Below are 22,466 nucleotides of genomic sequence, written 5' to 3'. Positions count from 1 at the left end.
ATGGCTTACAGTGTGAAGCTCTTTAATCAGCCATGATAGATACCCTTTATCATACCACTTATCTCATCCTTTGAAACACTGTATTGGAACAACAAATAGACCATTAGGTGCAAAAGGATTAATGACTATAGGCACATGATGATCAGCAGCATGTCATTTCATCTCTTTGGAAAGTAGCAGAAACTGTGAGAATAAATGAATGGAAAAAGCACTTTTTTCTAAAACAGTCTGTTTATTAAATGCTTTCAAGAGATTTGGTCCACTTGTGTGATCATGAACTTCCAACCAGGGAGGAGAAAAGAGAAAACAAAGTCAAGAAAATAAAACAAAACATAAAACAACAAAATGTAAAAACACAGTACAAAAAGAGGCCTTGTTTTTTCCACTTCTATCAACCCTGGTTTCTCTGTCCAAGATGATGAAAACAATTCAAATATCCAATATTTTTTATAACTGATTGAAAACCATTAAATGAAGATTTTTGTCATGGCTGTGTACATAGGTGTGTTTTGTTCCAGAGAATCATTCGGCACAAACTGGCTGTGGGGAGGTTGAGAAGGCAGGGTGTGTCACATGAATGTGTTCTGATCAGAAACTTTCTTCTAAGAACTGTGAACATTCATGAAACCACAGCAGGATGCGTGACCAAAACTGATCATACTGATAAGATTTAGACAAAGTTGTTTCGTCTGTGAGCAGAAAAAGCTGAACTTTTATGATGCTTTGAATCTAAAAACAAACAGTAAAAAAAAACATATCTCAGAAAATTTGTTTTGAATGTCTAACAGGGCTGTTTTGTAGTAATAAGTGTCCTGTAAACTTCTGGCAATTTGGACTTGATTCCTCTGCTTTTTAACCAGGAAGCATAATCATCAGCTGTAGTAGCTACGATGGGCAGGCAAATACGCACTCATGAAGTAGACACAAAAAAAGGAAACTGTTTCAAGACAAAGACTGAGTTGAGGAAATTAATATAACTGTACATGTGATTTATTATGTGCACAGCCTCCCCTTCAGTTTGTTGTGATTCTCCTGCATTTATAACACAGTTACATCATTAACACTGGCCCTTCTTTAACAGCTGAGGAGAAGCTCTCCCTTAAATGCCCTTTTTACAGCAACATGACAGAAAATGAAATAAACATAATGGAAAAACTTGTGTCCAATTGTATCACCAAGCCAATTAAAGGTTTATCAAGCCTTGGCTAGTTGAGAAGGATGCACTGATATCAATACCAATATGGGGTATCGCTGTTGATACCTGGCCCGAATACTAATAAAAACAGCAGATACTCCGCTGTATATTGTTTTACAGTATAATGTTAGCATTTTATGATTTGACTAGGTAGGCAAGTTTGAGTCATGTCTGAGGTTGAGTGATATTTTAAGATAAGGATGACAGAAATAGGGCATATTGCAAACTATACACGAAGTATCAAGAGGAGAAACAAGGAACATCTGATGAAAATAAAAGGATCTTTCAAAATACTAAGACATAATCATATCCGTACTCTGAATAGGTGACTATTGAAATGTAAGCACTTGTACTTGACTTGGTGGTATCAGTGCATCCCTAGTTCCTGACGTTATTTTTTCCTTTTGAAATAGTTTACATTTTTCTTTAACCAACATTTAATGACTGAAAAGAGCATTTGAGTTTGCAGCATTCTCCTCACACCCTGAACAAGATGGGAACATTTTACTGACCACAGCCACAGAAAAGAAACAGCTCCATTATCTCTTATCTAAATCCCCTTATAAAGGGTGTCTAAGTATTATAATAGGTATCAGGTATCATATAGTGTATATATAGTAAGCAGGATTATACAATAGGGGTATGTATCATCTTATAGGTGTAGTATATCGAATAAGGCGCTATACGGGAGTATATAGGCTACTATGTATGCTTTTGTTCCAGATCTGTCTTTGAATCAATTTAAACATCAATGCGCAGCTCTGGCAGCAAGCAGAGGGCTCTGTTTGTAGGAAAGAGACTGCAACACTACCCAAGGAGAAACAGCCAATTATCAGTTATAACTGTTTACCTTTGGCCAGAACCTAAACAGTCCTCTGCCTACAAACAGGGCTCAGCTTACATTCATATCAAGCAGGCCTACTTTACCTCAACGATCATGTAGTGATTTAAACACAAGTTACTCATCAGAAGCTGGATGTTTTCTGCCTCCAGACAGAGCTGTGCATTGCTGCATACACAGACGCATATAACTGTCAATTATTATATTCATACATGGATACATATATAAAGAGAGTTATACATTGCAATTAACATACATATATCAATAGCATATAGAGAAGAAATAGAAATAGTCAATAGATAGCAATCATTATCGTCATCATATTCATCATAATACTAGGAGTAGTAGTAATACGATCCCTCAGAGAAGCTAATACCTGGGCTGTTCCAGACAAAGGCTCAAAATCAACAATACCCCCAAAACAGAAGCAATGTGACCCGCAAACTGACTGGAGACATGGTTTTGGCTAAGTCAGTGGTTTGCTTGTTCATTTAAATTGCCATACAGGATCATGCCAGTTTTAAGAAGCTCAATAAGACAACAGCCTTAATGTCCAGACCTTTTTTTAGTTATAAAAAGTAGGGCCTGCAGACTATTCTGTAGACCAAGTATGTTTCTTCAGGTAAATTGTCTCTTCTGCTTTTTCAAACTTTTGCTGGAATTGACTGCAACTGCCTTTAGCCCAGATTGCATGTCAATATTTTTAAAATGCAGGTATTTTGGGATATTGAGTAAATGCACTGATCCAAGTTCACTACTTAAAACAGAACGAAAAGCTTCTCTCAATGTTGCTCTCATATTATTGAGTGAGAACATCTCTGTATCCTATACACTGAGATCAGCAGCTGCACTTGTAAACAATGAAACAAAAGAAAAAGCAAAGAAAAAGTGTGTCAGTCAACTCATTCAATTTACCTCTCTGCTGTAAAACAACTTCATAAACCCTGTCTGGAACAGCCCACACAGAAGGAAAAATTACAAAATAAAAGGAGTAATCCTTAAAAAAAAAAACACTATAGTCATCTAGTTCAGCGATACATGTCATATAGCAATACCTCAATAACAAGAAGTTCTTCTATGTAATCAATACAGCTTTTCAGGTTATATATTTATTAAGCTTAACCGCTAAGTTATCAATTATTATTAGTAGTATACCATTATATGTAAATATGTATAATATGCATGTATATGTATCTGAATATAGACATACCTCCATTGTGTCTCCTTCCACAGTAAAGGCTTGAATAAGATAGCGACAGGTATCCTGCCGGTGTGTTTGTGTGTGCATGTAATATGTTTATGTGTTGTCTATAGGCACGATATGGGGTATGAATCATTTTCCTGTTTCAAGCTAGCGGGTTTCCCATAATGCAGATCAATGTTAGGGGCTACCGTTAGCCAACAGGAACACTACACTCTGATGCATATGAGGAACACGGGTTCCCACTGGGAGGCTATGGGGCGTGATTGGTTTTCAATTAAATAATGACCTCAGTTCAACTAAAGAAGCGGCAGCTCACCCTTATGTTCAAATTATCTGTACTTTTATCACCTAAAACTAGAGATAAATGCATTCTTCATCATCCCTTTTAATTAGACATCTCTCAGCTTTTTACTCTCTAAATAATCATTTCCTTTGAATAGTTTCAAAATTCTTATATTTAACAACTAAACACTTGTTCATGGTCAGTGTTCTCACTGTGCTTCAGTCAAAGGGAGGTCATCATTATTTATTTATGGGCATCTGTGGTCTGATCTGATCCATTGCTGAGAGCAGCTCTAGCCCAGACTTTACATATGCTGCAGTCACTTCTCTGTCACCTTTCAACACCAACTCCAGGTTTCTTTGCGTTCCTACGACAGTGTATTGATGGTGATGAGTAGCACCTTGGTCGCTTTGGCAACAATTGCTTTAAGCCATTAGCCATGCTCAACCTAGCAACAGGTGATGCACTGAGCTTGTTTTGTCCCCCTTTTTGCATCGATGTAAGAGGGGCTGGCATTCAATTATACTTTGATTCACCTGGGCGTCAGCTGAAAGCAACAACAAGGGTTTTATGTGTTAGTTCTCCTCCAATTAAGGAGCTGATTTTCACCAGGGTTGTGTTGCATCATGGTAAATGTTCTGTTACACCAGCTCTTTCTTGGGTATGTTAATATTCTTTTCTATTGATACATTCCACAACCACAGCAATGTTTTAAATGACTAATTCCTAGTTTTAAAGGCCCATGCAGGCTTTACATTCATAGCACTCTACCAATATGGCAGACAATATAACAGGGAAGTACAACTCCCCTTAGAGAAAAAGCTCAAAATAATGAATCCCTAGAGGTTAATCTGACCCTCTCCTGTTCCCATTAAGGAAGGAGAGTACAATTTGGTTGCTCAAAGACAAGTTTCCACCTAGAACCTCTTTTTTTAAACATCACTACATAGATTCTTCAGTCTCATTAGCCATCAACAGCACTGAGCGCTCAGCAGTTTTGGCACTATAAAGTAAAATAAATTCAACTTTTCACGTACTTGTGCTGAGCTTCAAATTAACTTTGAACCATCACCAAGCAAAATACACGGGGTGCGACCAGCGCACCTAACATAGAATTGTTTCAGTGCCGCGAAACACAAAAAAGAAATCAAAGTTGCTTGGTCTAAGAGCACTAGGGAACACTAGCTGATTTGATTTTAGTCAGGGTAAAACTAGTTGTCTGTGGACTCTCTGTGGTATAATCTGCTTAGTGGGAAACTAAAGCTGCTGTGTGTAACTGCAGCCTTCTCTCTGTGTTGACTGGTGCCAGTGGTTGGTGTATTTCGTGCTGTGAGGATGTGTCTGCTATGTTTGTGTGCATATATGAGGGCGGAAGTGTGACAATCTTCTCTCACACTACTGGCTAGATGCTTGAGGGGGTCAGACTGGTAAGATGACAGACTGTTGAGTTGTAGCTGGTATAGCAGGCCCGTCTCTGTCTGGAGCTCAGCAGTGATCAGCTGCCTCTGTTCAACCACAGAGATCGTCTCCGTCTGACAACCCCCGACCTCCCTGAAATCACAAACAGATACAGATCCTCTCTCACACTTATTACCAACAATATTCTCAAGCTGTTGATACGTAAAGAAGGGTTCTGTGTGCATATTTCCTTTTGAAACTCAGTATAGCCACTCACCATGCCCTCTGTGTAATCTGCTGTTATGGTGACTTGCTTGTCCTCTGGGGGCGGGGTCACAGCTGAGCTGTCTGTACGTCTGCTCTGATTGGTGAGCTGAAGCCACAGTTCATACATCTGTTGCATATCTCTCACTGAGAAAAAGAGAGGTTACCAAAGAAAGAAAAACAGACAATGACGTCTGTGACTGTGTCTCAAGTGTAATACATAACAGGTAGGCACTTCAATCAGTGTAATTTATCACGATTGTGAAGGTGGGCAAAAGGAGATGCATGAATCACAGGGCATAATTTGTTAATTGTGCCTCTCTAATATATTCTACGTGGTTTCAATTGTTTTTAGAGGTATGATTTAACATCCCAATTGACCTTTCGCTAAGTCCCAGTTGCTTTTGCTACCCCTGTCAAGCTTTCACACCCACCATATTAAATATGGAGTTTTCCACTGTATTAGTAGGAAGTTTTCTGAAGGAAAAATAAGATTTCTAGTCAAAGACATGCCAAAAATATCAGAAGTAAACAGAAATGTCCACAAACTGCCTGTGAAAAGTCCGTTCAGAGTAGTCTAAGTAGAGTTCATGTTAGCCAGTAATTACCAACAGCAGCATAAACATAAAGCAACAGTCGTGAACCTAACTTCAGCTTTATGGTGGATAAAACTCATGCCGACTGATATTGCTGAGGCAATGTGGCTCTTTGCTCTTATTTCAACAAAGAAATGTGGCCCAGTTCTGATAAAACTGCTGCTATATCATAGCAACAAGCAAGGAAATCACTACATCAGCAGCAGCCATTGTATATACCGGCTTACTGTACAATCCCACCTGTAACTACCTCAAAATCATTCTGAAGCCCAGCAAAAATGTTTTTCCATTGTGAAAAGCTTTCAGTGCTGTTCTCTGCTCTTTATTTCATAAAGAAATGTAGCCCACTTCTGATGCCACACTGGCATCAGAAGTGGGCTACGGTAAAGCAGTGTCAGTAACGTAATGTCAAGACGGCAGGGCATAGCATGGTCCAAAAGCTCAAGAAGACAACAAAAACCCAAATTCTCCACCACAGAGATGGGCTGGCTGTCAAAAGCGAAGAATTCGACTACTTTTTCTGTTATCTTTTTTGCCTTATTGCTCTCTGGAGGATACTTGTCTTTCCTCTTTAAGTCCAGAGGTTGTTGATTTGTTGAAGCTGCCTGTTGCTCTAGTGAAGTCAACATACTCCATTGTATGTTAAGCTCGGAGACGACGGATCAAATTTGTAGTGTTAACTGCTGCTACCACCTCTTGAAACTGTTGTGTTACAGATGCTGCAAGTGGCCACCGGAATGTTTTCACTCTCACGTTTTGAGTTTTTCCACACCGCTGACATTTTGAGCACACAAATGCTAATGTTGCTACTGCTGCTTTGTTGTGTTACTGATGCGTTTTCCGTCTGTTGTAAATTGTGCTCCATTTACAACAGCTGACGTAAATGATCGGCTGGGCTGATCGGATCAAACTGCCGATCTCCAATCAATTAAAAATGCTTATATCGACTCAGATCCGATACATACGATCGGGACATCCCTGTGTTTAAACAACCTACATCCAGATAAATTAAACTGTTCATGCAGTCTTCCACTCAGTTTTATTCATATCCAGTCCTCTCCTCTTGGCTTTTTGGGTTTAGGAGAGAAAAAAATACAACACCCCACTCTAAACATTTGAGGTATCAGCTGTGAGATTTGCTTTGGCATACTTGCTTCTGCTTAAAGATGGGAAGGCCTCCCATGCATGGTTACGGTTGCTAACGGAGGATTAGACTATGACTGGTTAAGGGACAGGCTAAGCGAAGGGTCAATTGAAAAAGATGGAGAAAACATAATAAATCAGATCTAAATGTGTGAAACAGACCATGTAGTAGCTCTTTCTGAATTCTCTTTAACATCTAAAATCTCTAAATTAATGGATAACAAAACTTTGAGGTTCAGGATGGATCCAGGAGCTTACAACTGTTGTTCTTCATGTATGTCCAGACATCCCTCTCTTCCAGACTGTGGGCAAATGAGCAGTTCCCAATATAGTGGCATTTCTTCTGCTTCATCACATGCACACACATCTGTATACAACACAGTGAAAGCAAAGGTCAAAAAGAGATAAAAATAACACTGAAAGACACTTAATGTTCTATCTAAATCCTCTTACTTGACTATAACAGGTTATTTATGTCAATTACAGTCAACCATTAACTGTAAGGGACATGTTGCAATTTTAATGTTTTCTGATAAGACATTGATTGTTTAAGCTCTTCTAATCAGTAAAAGTGGTAATCCTACAATCTTGAGTACTGTTAGTTAACACTGCTTACAGTATCAACATGAAAACACTGTCAAAGGCACATTTGAAGCTACCCAACACCAAGAAGGAAGGGAAGGAAATTTACAACAACACCTGTCCCCCAGGGCAAAAACTGAGTCAGCTGTACTGAACATGTGAGAGGGTCAGAGAGGAGAAGAGGAGTGTAAGGGAAGAACTCACGTCATATTGCTGTGGATATGTACGAGAGAAAGGCAGAGGCCGAACAACTACCCATTTCTTCTTCTCAAAGGATTTCACCAGAAGGACCCGCCGCTCTTTTGTCCAGCTAGGGAGAGAAAACGAAACGAGGAAGAAAAAAAAAATGGCAGCACTTAAAAGGAAGCCACTATTAAACAATTATAAACAACTGTGTACTCGCCAGTGTAATTACAAAAGAAGATTATCATACACCCAAAACACACCCAAATTTCAGTGGCCTACAAGTTGAATTACTATCTTTTGCACAATTTGTTTAAAAAAAGTAATGAAGAATTTGTAAGAAAAACTCTAGAGAAGCTGTCCTGAGTTAGAAACGTCAGACAGTAGTCTCTAATCTTTATGTTGTCTATTGCACTTGTCACAGTTTAAGTAACTGAGGAGCATTGATTTTATGACAGGAGCATTTCCATATCCACTTTGGTAGGTGGGTCCCTATAGACTTTCTTCCTGCTGACCTTAAAATGGTTGTTTGTGAATGAGGTGAAAAAAACAGACCAACTTTACAGCTGTGTATATTTCATACATACTCCATGTTATACTTCTGGCATAAATGCAACCCACTCTGACTTCTGCTGTGATAAGTGTAAGGGCCTGTGTTCACAGCTGCCGCTTTTTCGCTGACAGTGCTTATTTTCTATTCAAAACCAATGTAGTCCAGCATTCTTAGCAGAAAAAACACACTCAACGTCAGCTGTTCTTGTCAGCGCACTTAATGCCCTCTCAGCTGAAAACTGTTCAACTTTAGGAATGGCAGGTTTACGCCGGTTATTGGCTCTAAATGTCGGTTTTGATCATTTTTCAATTAATCGCCCAGAACTACTATATACACATGTGTTTTGAAAGTCTATATTGAGTCAGACTAACACAATAAAACAACTTTTTCCTCATTGCATGTAAACAAACTGACTGTGATGAAATGGAGAAGGCTGACAAGATGCCCTTCATTGTCAGCCTGTTTGTTGGCATTGCCACTAATTTTACATTCATTTCACTGAGCGCTTTAGGACCATTGTCCACAGCCACGTTTTTGCACTGGCAGAGACCACAACCTTAGTCTCAGTGCATTTCTCACCAACATTTATTGTTGCTAGTAGTAGTAGTAATTCACCTGTTTCAGCCCGATACGATATCGATATCAATATTTTGGACAGCGATACAACATTTTCTGATATCACAAAATCTGCCACGATACGATTCGATATGAGGCCTAGGATCGATATCAGTCGATTTTATGCAAAAATTTCGGTTAAAAAATTTTAAAAAGCATTTCTGCAATTAAATAATAGACAGGTCATTGTATTTAATAAAAGTATCTCTTTAACTAAAACAACAAAGACCTGATTACCTTTAAATTAGGAACACAACTTTGAACATTTATGTTAAACATGATGATTTAAAACAGCAAACACTTTCAATGCCAAACGTTTTTGTTTCCTCAAATCCTCAGATCACTCTAAAGCACCAATATGGACTTTTTTGCAACCTTTTATAATAATGATCAAAATGTTTGGCCTGTGTTTCCATTTTAGAATTTTTTCTTAAACTTAATTACACACGTGGACTGCTCTTTATCAGCCCTTCATACTTTACACATGGGCCTTGAATGTGGCAGATAGTTTATTTTTGTAGTTTATTCATCTTATGAGATTTAATTAAGGTTAAATATGGGGCATATGATGTTATAGTGATGCATTTTTCTTATTTTTTATTTATTGCTACCTTGATTATAATAAATGCAGAGTTTAGACTAGAGCAGAATTCTATTATAAAAGACGCTCTTGTGACGAGCAGCCTCATAACAAGAGTGAGGGGGTGGGGGGTGTGAAGAGAGCAGCTGTCCTGCTTGAACCACGTTAAGTTTGGACTGCTTATATTTTCATCATAAATCTGATGTGAGACTGAAAAATAAAATCAGTGTATCAAAGGAAACATGCAGCAGTGGACTTTTCCCTCTCTGTGTAACTACAGTCTGCTGCAGACAGCAATCGTGCTACCTCAGCCATAACAAGTGGAGTGTTTTTAATCTGTGAATGATCTCATATGGTGGTTTTATATGGAAAAAGATGTAGACGTAGTGGACAAACTAAGGGGGGAGACCTGTCCAGTTCAGCATTTCCTCAACTAGTGCTGACAAAGATGGATCACAAAGCCAATGGAGGAGAAATGACAATGACGAGCACAGCCCTGTTCCAACAGTTGAACTGAGACCGCTGTGACAATGAAACAGTTAATAGCAAGGGGATTTATGAGTTAATCATAAAAGGTTGATTAAGCTGAACACTGAAAATGTTAGACTGCATTGGTTTTGCATTGAAAATGAGCACTTCCTAATAAAAATATCATTTATGAATTTCACATGAATACTGTTGGCAGCAATGCATGTACCAGAGCTTGCCAATACTTTTGTAATAACAGATGAACTGTCACCAACTCAGTACTGGTCTTTAATACTAGTCCCTGTTCATGTAAAACACATGGAAAACAGTGTGAGTGCATTTATGAGACAGGCCTCACCTGTGACGTGCTTTGGCTGTGCAGTACTTCAGGTTCTTGTCGGGTTCGTTTACCTGTCCTTCTCGCCAACACTGACCACACACAAATTTCATTTTAAGGTTGAGTGGTCGCCCTCTTCCAGCCACTGCTCCCAACCCCCCCACCCCCATGCCACCCATTGGGCTCACACCACCTCCACCAAGGCCATCTCCCCCAACTCCTCCACCTACGCCACCACCTCCCATTCCACCCACTCCTCCTGGAGGTAAGCTGCTGCTTGGATGGGGGGTGTGGATGGGCTGAAACACAGGGAAAGAAGAATGAAGAATTAGATTTTTCCTTTAGCCCCTTTGGATCAACTTACTATGTCTTAAGCTTGTTACTGGTAGCTATGTACAATCTCAAAAATACAAGTGGTTGAGGTGGCTGCATCAGCAGATACATGGGGCAGTCTACACTCTTCCAAGGATTAGTACCTAGCTGTAAGTCTCTGACCCTATCCTGTCTCACCTTCTGCTGTTTCTGTGCATTCTGCTCCAGCCTCTGCCAGTGTCTCTTGGACTCCTGCACCATCTCTTCATGTGTGATACCTGAGGGAAGTACCAGGGAGCAGCTAAGTACAAAAGTCCTCAATCACTGAAAACTTACTTTATATTGTCATATCAGCTGTGGCTGCTGATGACTGGATTACATCTTTTTCCCGTTAAATGGTGTAAGATGTACTCACCGGTATCCTGCTGCAGGACCCAGCATTTTAGCTCTATGACAGAGTGAGCAAAGGAGCAGCTGTCTTCACGCTGGCAGCCATAGCGAACCTCATGGCGACACACATCAAACTGACAGAGAGGGTGCAGGGGACGCACCTTACTGTAGCGCACATTGGCTGACCTCACCACGTGCACCAGGCACCTGAACCAGATAGAGGTGATTATTCACACTGTTTGACGCATTAATTCCATCTGTGTTTCATCAAAATATAAACAAACCAAACTTAGCTTGATGTAAAATGTCTGCTGTATAATTAAGAAAAATTTAACTCACTTGTTGTCGTCGAACGGGTGTCGAGCTGTGAGGTTTGAGCACACTGCTAAGTTTTCTTTGCTGCGTTTGCTAATGATGCGGGGCTTACTGTCAAAACATTCCTGTTGAAAGAGTAAAGTGATGGAGATAAATCATTTTTATAAAGGTACAAAAAGACCAAAAAGATATCAAATCATATGTTCTGACCTCACAGAGGAACATGAACATGCCCATATGGAGTTGCAGTAGCCTGGTGACGCTGAGCGCTCGTCTCTCTGTGCTACCCAGAGGATCAAACAGCAGCTCTCTGCTCAACGCGCCCTTCCTCTCCTGAGTCCAAACATCAATCTCTTCCTGGCAGTAAGCAAATGTACAGTTCTCCCCATACTGGCACTCCTGGCGCTCTTGTACCTCTGCAGTACACAGAAAGAGATCATATTTAAAGAAACATAAACACACCTTTCACCCTATTTCTATCACGTGGCTGATGGGTATATTTCTCACACTGATTTTCCAAACTTTAACAGTAGTAAGGATGTAACAGTTCACAGACGTCACAGTTCGGTTTGTACCTTGGTTCAATATGGGTTCCGTTCATCAATAAAAAGGAGCACGAAGTCCCAGATTTATAATTCCAGGTTTCCCTAATTTATAATTACTATTTTTTAGACTTACATTAGTGCAGCTTATAGTGCGTTGGAAAAATCTGCAACAGTTAGTACAACCTGTGACACATTAAACATGAGGTAGAAAAAGAGAAAAAAAAAATTTGCACACAGAAATGAATGGCCTCATATCTCCTGATTTGAAGTAATAAAATAAAATACATCATACAATTCCAATTTAAACTGATGAATTTACTGATGAATTTACTGCTATTAACCTTGCAAAGCAGATGAATAAGCCCGTTTCTCTGTTTCGCACTGGCGAATCCATCTTGCAAAGCTCCCATCTGAATGGTCTGGGCCCGGTTAGAAAGTGAAAGGACCAGTGAGCATCAAGGGGCAGTACTTTCAAGCACAGCAGATTCGTGACGTAAGCAAACAGCAACAAGAGGCCGGTGCAATGAAGGCAAAAGGCATTAGCGTGGATGCTGCTAAAGCGCTAGTTTCATCAGAACTTGACGACATTTCTTTGTTAAAAGCAGAACAGAGAACAGCATTGAGTTGTTTTCTTTTCAAAAACAACAAAAGTCATGTAGTGACATGTCTACAGTCGCCATGGTTTGCGTTATGCAGTTCTCTATGGAGTTTACTTCTTCGGTAGGGGCACAGCTCGGTAGCGGCTGCATCACATGTTTTGTTCCTCTGATTGGCACGTAAAGATGTGACAGACAGAACGTTCATCCAATCACCCTTTGAGTGTTTTTCAAAGGCTCTGTCCTTTCCCAGACGCTGTCTATGAGTGGTTTAGATGGATGTGTGAAACAAATCCATCTGGTGTGCCAGGTTAGGGTGCCATGACACCATTGTTAGTAAATAGCCAGTGCAGTGGTTACCTGTGCAAAATCCAGACTGATGTTCATCAGTAAAGAACTACAGAGTCACTCATGTAAACACAGGACGGGACGTTGCAACAGAGCTGGAGCAGAGCGCTTGAATAAAAGCATGTAGTCTGTGTTCTCTACTGTGTGTTTACTGTGTTCGCAGTCTTAAAAAAATGAATTAGTTAAGGTAATGTCTTCAACTAGCTCTGTCTCACATGAGAAGGCTTTTAAAATTAGTACAGGTCTCACTACTCTGCAGTTCTATCTATATATTTATATGGCAACAAACTTCTCTACTGTGCATGTTTTGCCAGCTTCTTCGTTGGTTGATTAATGGTGGTTATTAAACACAGACCTTACTGGCACCTAGATCAGCAGTAAACACTGTCACATTTGCTTTCTTTTTTACCTGTTTTAAATGAACGTATTTGTCAACGAATACAAATACTGTTACACCCCTAATATGCAGTATAAATATTGTGATCATTAATTAGAAATTAAGTAGAGCAATTGTACCTTTACAGAGTACAAATGCCCCCAGGAAGTTGTTTCGTGCTGGTCTTGGCCTGATTCTCTTCCAAGTGGGGTCATCTGTACTTTTTATACGGCATAGCAGCACATCCCTCTTACAGCGGTGTGCAGCTTCTGGTTGATACTTGTAGTCCATCACTCGTGGACCTGTGCACAAGTAGAGGAAAGAGGAGGTTAAATTACTCTGTTCAGTGAGAAATGACTATTATTTCATCAGGACTTTTGTAAGATGATATATATGTATCCCGTAACTCCATTTGGAAAGTGATGACAGCTGTTGAAAATATTTGATGACTCAACAATCATAGAGAAACTAAAGATATTTCATATATATTAGTTCAACTCCCACTGGGAATGTGTTACATGGAGAGTCAAAGTTGAAAGACAAACCTATTCTGCTGTAACAGGCGTGACAGGCTTGCCTAAACTCATGTGTGGCTGCCAAGGGGTTTCTGGAGAGCAGAGACAGGTTTGTTCCCGCTGGACCGTTCTGAAGAAGAGAGGAGAGAAAGGGAGGTGTGAATCAGTGCATGAAAGCTACTCATTGGCATAAAATCCCATTCTAAAATCAGTTTTCCTGCAACAGATTATCCAAAAATTACTGAAAATTTAGACATTTAAGCAAATCTGTGTGTGAATATCACTCACTGCATGTGCAGAACTGTGATTGCGCATTCCAGGGATGAAGCTGTGACAGACTCGTCCCCCTGCAAAACAAAACACAAGGACACTGATGTCAGACACCATACTGTAATGGTGCTGACTCACACTGTCTGCTGCTGACAGTGCAGGTAAAAGCTAACCCTCGCTGAACCCATCATTTATTTATTTGATCCCCATTAGGGCACCACCAAGGAAGCAATTACCCCTCTGGAGCCAAGTCTTTGCACTCTGCAAAAGGATAAAATGTCAGAACTAATTCTGATCTTGTTTGTACTTATATCACAATTCAGTTACTTGTTTTAAATTATGCTTTCTTATTCCTTTTACACACTTTTATACGGAATGAGCCTGGGTGGGATGGCCATCCCATCAGCGTCATTCTGTGGGAAACACTAATATGGTATGAGTGATCAAACTTGGATCAATTCTGTTGGTTGAGGTTTAAAAATAATCAACATGCCAGAACAACTGTGCATAGTGTTTTTTTCAAATCGTCATGCTTCCCAATACAAGATAAATTATTTTCTCACCAGGGAGAGTGTACTCAGACAGTGAGTCCAACCCGCCAGCAGCGACTCCTGCCTTCCCTTCACCATCTGTGGGGAAGCCTCCCAGTGCGTCCTGCGCCTGGGTGGAGCCCTGGTCCCGCTGGGCCAGAGGCAAATAAGTCTCTAGAGGGGGCATTTCACTGATAGAGGAGCTGAAGAAGGCTGAAGGTAGCTGAGGTGATGGGGCTGGAAGGCTCGGGGAATACGGAGGCCGGAGACCCACCGCTGTGTTGGGGAGATTGGTTGGGATAGCACCCTGGACTGGACTCTGGATCAAGAGACAGACAGATTTCAGTGTTACTTTGCGTAATTTAAGGATACTGCACAGCTAATCTAACCGCAGTCACATTTGCGATCTCAGGCTGTGTGATGACATAATCCCATAAAAGGCTGCAATTACTTTATATTTAGTAACATAAAGTTTTGAAAATGCCTACAGAAAGGCCTTTAAGTTTATGATGGTGCCACTATTAAATTTTATAGAAACACCTTTATTTTCAAAAATGGAAAAAACTTTCATTTTTTGTAAAATATTAAGTAGTATCTGTTTGTTTTGAGTTGAAAAAAAAATTACAAACTTCAAAACTGTAGTTATTCCCTGCACTGTCCTTGACAACGAAGCATGCTGACTCACGAAACCATTTATGTATCACATCAGAATTGCAAATCACAATATTTTTTAAGTATAATCGTGCAGCACAAGTTTTTAAGTCTTCCAAGAGAAGTCACACCAATTCAAAACACATGTGCCTTATCTTGCAATTTTGATTCAACTGAATCTAAAATTTCGATTAAATCTGATTTTAATTGAATTAATCTTAATCTAATAAAACTAAATGAATAAACAAAATGAGCAGCCTACGTGCAGAAAAACATGAAAATGCAGAGTAAATGCGGCCAACTCTCTGTCCTTCACTTACTTCACTGACTTTCTTTGGGATGCACTCCAGCAGGCTGTCCAGCTCATCCTTGAGGCTGCTGCTGCATTCCTCCATCTGATCAGACACAGGGACGGAGTATGGCATGGGAGGCAGGGTCTGGCTGCTGGGGCTCTCAGACAGGTCAGTGCAGGGGGACACAATGGGTGTCGCCGGCTCATCGCTGACTGGGATGGGTGTGGCTAAAGGAGCAGGGATGCACTGTGGACTAGACAGGTCACCTGAAATTGAACACATTATGAAAGTTATTAATACACAAAACAGGAGTGGGCAAAGGTAGATGGCATGCAGATGTGTTGAAGGTCATACTTGGTCCAATGTCATTCAGAGATTCCAGCCCATTCGAGGACATCTTAAGAGAAAATTAAAGACAAAATTAATCTCTCATTCTGTCAAATTATGTTGCTCTACTCTGTGACCGAAGCACCCACCTCTCCTGTGGGAGGGGAGCTCTCCCCGTGACTCTCCCCTTCAGTGGCTGTGGATTCTGTTTGGGAGCTGACGTAAGCTTTTCGACCTTTAAGGCCCAGTTTAGTGGCCAGATCCTGGGCGAGTTCGCTCACCTGTCTGTCCTAAAAGATCAATCAGAAGACCACAAGGTCAAATTTGCCAAGGATAATTTTCATTCACTTTTGAGAAATACAAAGTGGTAAAAAAGAATCACATCCTTGTATAATAATTTGATACACATAAATTCCATCGCAATAACTTAAAGCCTTACCATTGCCCCCACCCAAGACCCTGGGTAAAGATTCAACATGGAACCAAATTAAACATTGACACAGCATAGATAAACCTGCTTTTAACCTTTTTTTACCATCTGCATACTCAACTTCTTTTGCTCACATACTTGACCATGGGATTTTTCTTAATCGAGGATTGTCTCTTAGGGACAGCGTAAGATGTCTATAGGCCAAATGTGCAGAAAGTAAACAACAGACATGGTGACACTTTATGATGTTGCTTTTATGTTATTTCTTAGATCATGGCAGAAAAAGAATGTAAGGTGGACATAAGATACTGTTGGCATTGCCCACACTGTTACTGATTAACCTAACTTTTCTGCTAACCGCTAATTAGCCTGGTGCCATGTGTAAATTGATCTTTCCTTGTTAGGTCTACCATGTTAGCTGCGGAGCATGCGTGACCCATATACAACTCCTCGACCTTCTGGTGTTGAACCCCGAAAAAATCCAGTATTTTTGCTTTCAGCCTGGCTGGCAGTAGATATACGATATCCATTGAAGCGTGAGTTCCACCTATGACTTGATTTGCAGGCGTGCGCGCGCCGCATCATCGTGTCCACTGCCATCTGCTGGCCGTTTTGTGAACTGGACCATGGGGACGTACGGCAGAGTAGGAAGAGGATTAAGAGAAAGTGAAAGTCATAACTAAAACAGTGGCTCTAAGATGAACGAGAAATAATCTCATTGTTGTTAAATCCAAAGTATAGTTTCACACAGCAGTGACATGTTGAATTTAATATTGAAACTATATTTCAACTTCATTCTAGAAATTCCAACTTTATTCACAACATTTCAACTTTTCCCTTATCATTTTGATTTTAATCTCTAAGTGCAAAGCATTATTTTTTCCTCCGCCTCTGGCCCTAATCCTCTTCCGTGCTTCCACTGCTGTTCCATCACTGCTGAAGAATAGAGTTTTCTCCAGAGCCTCTAGTTTAAAACACGCTTACAAACTGTTAATTATTACTGACACAAAACACTTCTCAGACAACAATTCATAATACCCCACAACATCAGTAAAATGTTGAGGTTTACATGTAACAAAGGATACAGATTCACTGCTCGATATAAACATATGGAACACTTTAGATAAATGTAAATCTAAACTAAAGTTGTGGTCTCAAAGAGATACTTTCATTATAGTTTTCAAACAAAAATGGAAGGCACCTCAAAGTTCCCAATGAAAGCAATGCAACCCCTTTCTAATTTTATATTGAAAAGGAAAAATCATTACCTCAGGTAAAGAGTTCTGGAGAAGGAGTTTGAGGAGCGAGAGCTAAAAGCTATGCTGAATAAATTGATGGTAGTATAAAAATAAACTGGTTACAGTCTTTTTGGAAAAAAAAAAAGGAAAATAGCTTTTGGTTTCAAATTCCAATTCATTTATTTAGGAAATTGGAGCCATCTGTCTTATTCTCAAATTGACAACAACCTCACCTAATTAACCATCAAACATAAAATGTCTTTGGGTCTTTATATCAAGACACTCATAAATAAATATTTCCTTTAATGGGCAGTTACTCTGTGTTTATTATATCATGAAGAGAATTCAAGTCAGGGTAAGTAAGTTAGGGATGCACAATATTATCTGCATGATATCATTATATGCAGATACGACAACTTCTGCAGATATTTACAACCAGTACGTTGGCTATAGTATAAGAAAATATGTCTGTGGTCTTTTAAGCCAGACCATCAGACCTACGTCAGCTGAAGTCTTTATTTATAATCCTTCTTTACACCCAAAAGTGTTTTGAGGACTGAAATATATGAATTGTTCATTCTAAAAATTTAAATTGTGAATTTTACATACTGAGGTTTTAGGTCCGAGCTATATCTAATTATCAGTATCTATTGTTATTATCTAAGATTATTTTTTAAATATCTGCAAAAATCCAGTATCATGCATCCCTAGTTCAGGTGTCTGTGATCACAAATACACTGAGACCAAACACTGTTTCAGGGAATACTTTATCTGAATTAATACAGTTCATATTTATGAGACACAACTAGCTGGCACCTTCAACACAAACTAACGTTGCTTCATGTGATGCTACAGAGGAGAGGGACACAACTCATGGACATAACTTAAGAGAACTGAGATGCAGCCAATGACATGTTGTACAGCTGTTGATAATCTGCCTCTTGATCCTTCTTTCTTCAAAACTTTCTGCCATTCTTGTCCATTGTGCCAGCCATCATGTCTATGAATATAAGTAACTAAAAGCAAATACAACACCAGCCTTAAGGCAGAGAAAGTAATTTGTATTAACATTTCTACATACGTGAGGTGCTGTGAGAAGACATTTGGTTCCACATTCGTAGGCCTCTCTGAATCGTCCCAGCTCCCTCAGACAGATTGCTTTGCGATACAAAGCTCTACGGCAGCCTTCTGACACACACAGTGCGCTGTCACAGTCCTGCACACCACGCTCATACTCCCTCTGAATGGGGATAAAAACAAGGATTCATTTCACTTTAAGCAACAACATCTGAGATACTGCAAAAAACAGTTAAATAGTATTTCAACAGTTAAGTCCTTGAAAAAGAGACTAATACAGCAGACTTCTAATAATGTAGCAAAGTGGTCTAGTGAAGTAATTACATGTTTACTTCATGTTTGAAATTTTCAAAAAGCTGCTCAGATAGGTAACAAATGATTTAATCTTTTAGAGTCAAACAAACAATTCCTACTTTTGTATCATTGTTCAAAAATCATCTGTGAGTGCCATGTCCCTTTACCCCCCTCTCCCTCACCGTCTGATAGAAGGCTGCAGCCCTATTGACATAGAGGCTCTCCAGCAGCTCAGTGGGGATGACAAGGGCCTCAGCCTGAGCATAGCGGGCTACACTTATCCCCTCCCCGTACTGCTGGCTTGCCTGACGCCAGTCCCCATCTCGAAAACAAGAATTCCCCTCATCCAGCAAGTTACATACTAACTGGGTCAGAAATGCCTGTAGAGAATGTGTGGAAAAAGGTTAAAAAGAGATTCAATAGTGAAGGTATTTGAGAGGGGGGAGAGAGGGTAACATAAACAAATAATGGAAAAGTAATAAGAGATGGACCCAAACACACAGAAGGAAGAGTGAAGGGCAGGATGAGAGAGAGGTAAAATATTTGTAAAAAAGTTAAACAAAATGAACAAAACCAAACTTAGTTTCAGCAGATTAAAGTTTAAGTTCTTGGAATGGTCATGATGAAACTTGGTAAATATTGAAGTAGCATAAGGGTTCAGAGCAAACCTCATAACTCTCAGGCTCTGGAAAAGGCAATGATGACCTGTAAACAGAGAATAAGAAGGATCAAATTAATTCCACTATACATAAAGAGGCATTAGGGTTGTGTTGGGACTTGTTAGTTCTTTACTTACTGGATGAAACTCATTGCTTTCTGAATTTCCTCTCTTCGTTTCAGTCGGTCTGGGTCCATAGTCTGAGGGTAAGGACAAGGTTTACTCGCACCAGTTTAAAAGTCCACTTGTAGTCGTATTAAAAAACCTGACAGCTACAGTCAACGTATCTACCTATGACATAAGAATCCCGATGGCTATGCCCATGTCAACCCTTTATTTAAATCGTTTCTAAAACATCCGAACTTACAGTCGCCCTGTACAAGCCCGGGCCTGCCACTAACACATGCTATGCGATCATCGGACTTGCGTAAACAAACAGCTGGGACGGCTAGCGGTGACGCCTGCAAATAGTTGGAGTTAGCAAAGTTATGTTCACATTTTTGTTATCTGAGTAAGACACTGAGAAATATTTGATAATATAAAATCAGTATGTGATGAAAGGGTCATCTGAGTGTTTAAATGTCTCCAGTAACACTGCTAAGAAAAAACAACCCCATATAGTGGTAGCGCTTTCTTCACAAGCTTCTGTCTGGTCGATTCCCAAAAATCACACACTGTCTGGGATTCATATGTGTTATAAACTGCAGTTTGCCACTAATGGCGTCAGTGTAGGTAACGGTAAAACAACCCGAGTTTACCTGCCGATGGTTGAGATTAGCCAGCTAATGCTACTTGCCCCTTCAGCCTAAATGCTAATCACTAGAACTTCCCCAGATTGATGTAAACGAATAAGAAAGCAAAGTTTACCTGCATAACGTTAACTTCTCTACAATGTTAATAAACTGTATTATTTATTGTACAGTTTCCAAATAATGTCTGTTTGGTTGACATTTGGTTTCGCCGTGCATAGCCCCAGCTGGCTACCAGGCTAGTTCGCTAGCGTTTCCTTCCTTTACTAAGCTAACAGCCAAACCCTCCACTTCACGCGACAACTCACCGACAGTTAAGTTGGGCGGTTTTCAGATCAGAGATAGCTTCGCAAAACGTGGTGAAAAGGGTAGTAAAACTTAACCAGCCAAATATTAGTGCATATCCAGGCGCATATTTGAAAGTTTAGTGTCCCTGTCATTGGTGTTTGGACGGAGCACGAGTTTCTCTGCGCTACGACTGCTGCTAGATACACAGAGTGGCTAACGTTAGCTAGCTAACGGTTAGCTACTGATACCAGGGCAGTATCGCAACAAGTTTCAAGAACAGGGGCCACAAGAGGGCGACAAAACCGTTGTCACTGTTTTTATAGGACTCAACCATGGACAGTGGAAATAATAAATACGAAGAAACCACTAAACTAATACATTTCATAACTAATAAAAAAAATGCTCGACCTTATGCGCTTAGAAAAATTGCGTATATTCATCCTAGCTGAAGACATTAATGTTTTGTTGTAGCACCGCCCCACTCCCTACAATTAAAGTCCTCCCTTCAAAAATAATTCTAGTCTCCGGTCAGGCCCGCCCAAAGATTTGGCTCGACCCCTGATCAACCCAGTGAATGGGTCCTCCTCATTTCAGATTTATTAATATCAACGTGTGCTGGATCAGTACATAGGCTGTAGAAAGGATCAGTAGCATTGGTGCTAGCGTCCTAGCTAACATTTAGCTCATGTTGATGCTGAAACGTGTGTAATGCTATCATTGGGACCTGAGTGCAACTTTTTAACCCCTTTTCATCACTGTTTCTGCCCATTTTACCACAATTGATCAATTTTTGCCTCTTTTAACCAAGTTTTGCCACTTGTTGCCTTTTTTTGCACCTTTTAACATATTTGATTTTTTGTTGAACTTCTTTTCACTACTTTAGCCACACGTTTTTGCAAATGTTTCACAATTTCCCCCCCAGACCCTATTTTGCCTTAATCCTTTTTGCTACTCTTTAACAACTTTTCATCACTTTTTCTGCCTTTCATGCAAAATTTGTATTCTATTTTATTTTAGCATCCAGATGTATGTGCTCATTATGGCTTAGCTATGAAGTCTGGCATTACTTTCTGGAATCGTTTTGCCAATGTGCCCATCCGCATTGTTAACATTACCAAAAAAAGTCATCCTGGTTTAAGAAAATGTCCTTACGGTTTGAAAAAGCCTATATTATTCTACAGAAAAAACATTTGTTTTTGTTGTTTTGATTAGAGTGTTTATTATTCAGGTTAAATATTAAATATGGTTATCACAGTCTTACTTTACAAAGGAACATGAATTAGTAGACCTCCATGGGCCCCCTTGGCTGGGCAACAGAAAGCTCTCCTCCTTATTGGCGGTCTTGGCTACTCTGAGGAAACAAGAATATTTCAAACTTAAAAACATGATTATTAATACTTTTTAACAATGCATCGATGGGTAAGAAGTTTGTTAATTTGGTCTTTCTTCGGTACATTTTGAATACAGTACTTTTACTCCTACTTTAGTTTAACCAGAGTAACTGTACTTTTACTTGAGTGCAATAGTCTTTGTACATTTTCCACTTCTGTTGAGTACACAGTAGAGTGAGAGAATGACTTCACATCACATCACAAAAAAAGCTGTTGGATACAGCAAAAACTGGAGTTGTCTCAGGGTTAAACGTTTCAGTGTTGATTTAAACTCCATTTTGAATCAAAAGTTCTTCAGTTGGAATTATTTCAGTGTCGCTCCACAGTGCCGCTTACTAGTGTAAGTTCAATTCATTGAAGAATCAATTGATCTGAGCTTGTCCCACAGCAGTTTCAAACCTTGGGACTGTATTGGAGGAGTACTCCATCCATAACTGGAGTAGTACTTTTACTTTTTATTTTAAAAAAATGTTACCCAGGGTTACTGTACTACTTAAGTACAACAGTGGCACTCTTTTTCCACCTCTGCCTGAGGTTCAACATTATCCTTGTGAACCCGGAGGTCCCCCAATTGGAGAACTAATCATGAAAGAATATAATGATGGTACACATCAAATTAAACAGCAGAACC

General features: G+C 39.8%; 1 protein-coding gene across 2 annotated transcripts; it reads right to left on the bottom strand.

Moving 5' to 3' along the window:
- Window positions 1-1,602: 1,602 nt before the first annotated feature.
- zc3h7bb (zinc finger CCCH-type containing 7Bb) lies at window positions 1,603-20,681 on the bottom strand. Of its 2 annotated transcripts, none has more exons than XM_041815100.1 (21): window positions 20,465-20,681; window positions 19,546-19,607; window positions 19,418-19,454; window positions 18,932-19,129; window positions 18,460-18,618; window positions 15,860-16,000; window positions 15,738-15,780; window positions 15,411-15,649; window positions 14,473-14,758; window positions 13,928-13,986; window positions 13,670-13,769; window positions 13,265-13,426; window positions 11,470-11,675; window positions 11,284-11,384; window positions 10,970-11,151; window positions 10,753-10,832; window positions 10,264-10,541; window positions 7,711-7,816; window positions 7,183-7,291; window positions 5,199-5,332; window positions 1,603-5,074 (listed from the first exon to the last, which is right to left on the bottom strand). In XM_041815100.1, exons 2-21 carry the CDS (start codon window positions 19,602-19,604, stop codon window positions 5,033-5,035), a joined length of 2,721 nt encoding a protein of 906 aa, XP_041671034.1. In that variant the 5' UTR covers window positions 19,605-19,607; window positions 20,465-20,681; the 3' UTR covers window positions 1,603-5,032. The 2 variants fall into 2 exon arrangements, with proteins under 2 accessions (XP_041671034.1, XP_041671032.1); XM_041815098.1 differs by lacking the exon at window positions 20,465-20,681 and adding an exon at window positions 20,275-20,422.
- Between the last annotated feature and the right edge of the window lie 1,785 nt (window positions 20,682-22,466).

Source organism: Cheilinus undulatus, linkage group 20 (genome assembly GCF_018320785.1).
Source record: "Cheilinus undulatus linkage group 20, ASM1832078v1, whole genome shotgun sequence".
NCBI classification, from domain to species: Eukaryota; Metazoa; Chordata; class Actinopteri; order Labriformes; family Labridae; genus Cheilinus; species Cheilinus undulatus.
Note: the sequence above shows the minus strand (reverse complement) of the source record. Positions and strands in the feature narration are given on the sequence as shown.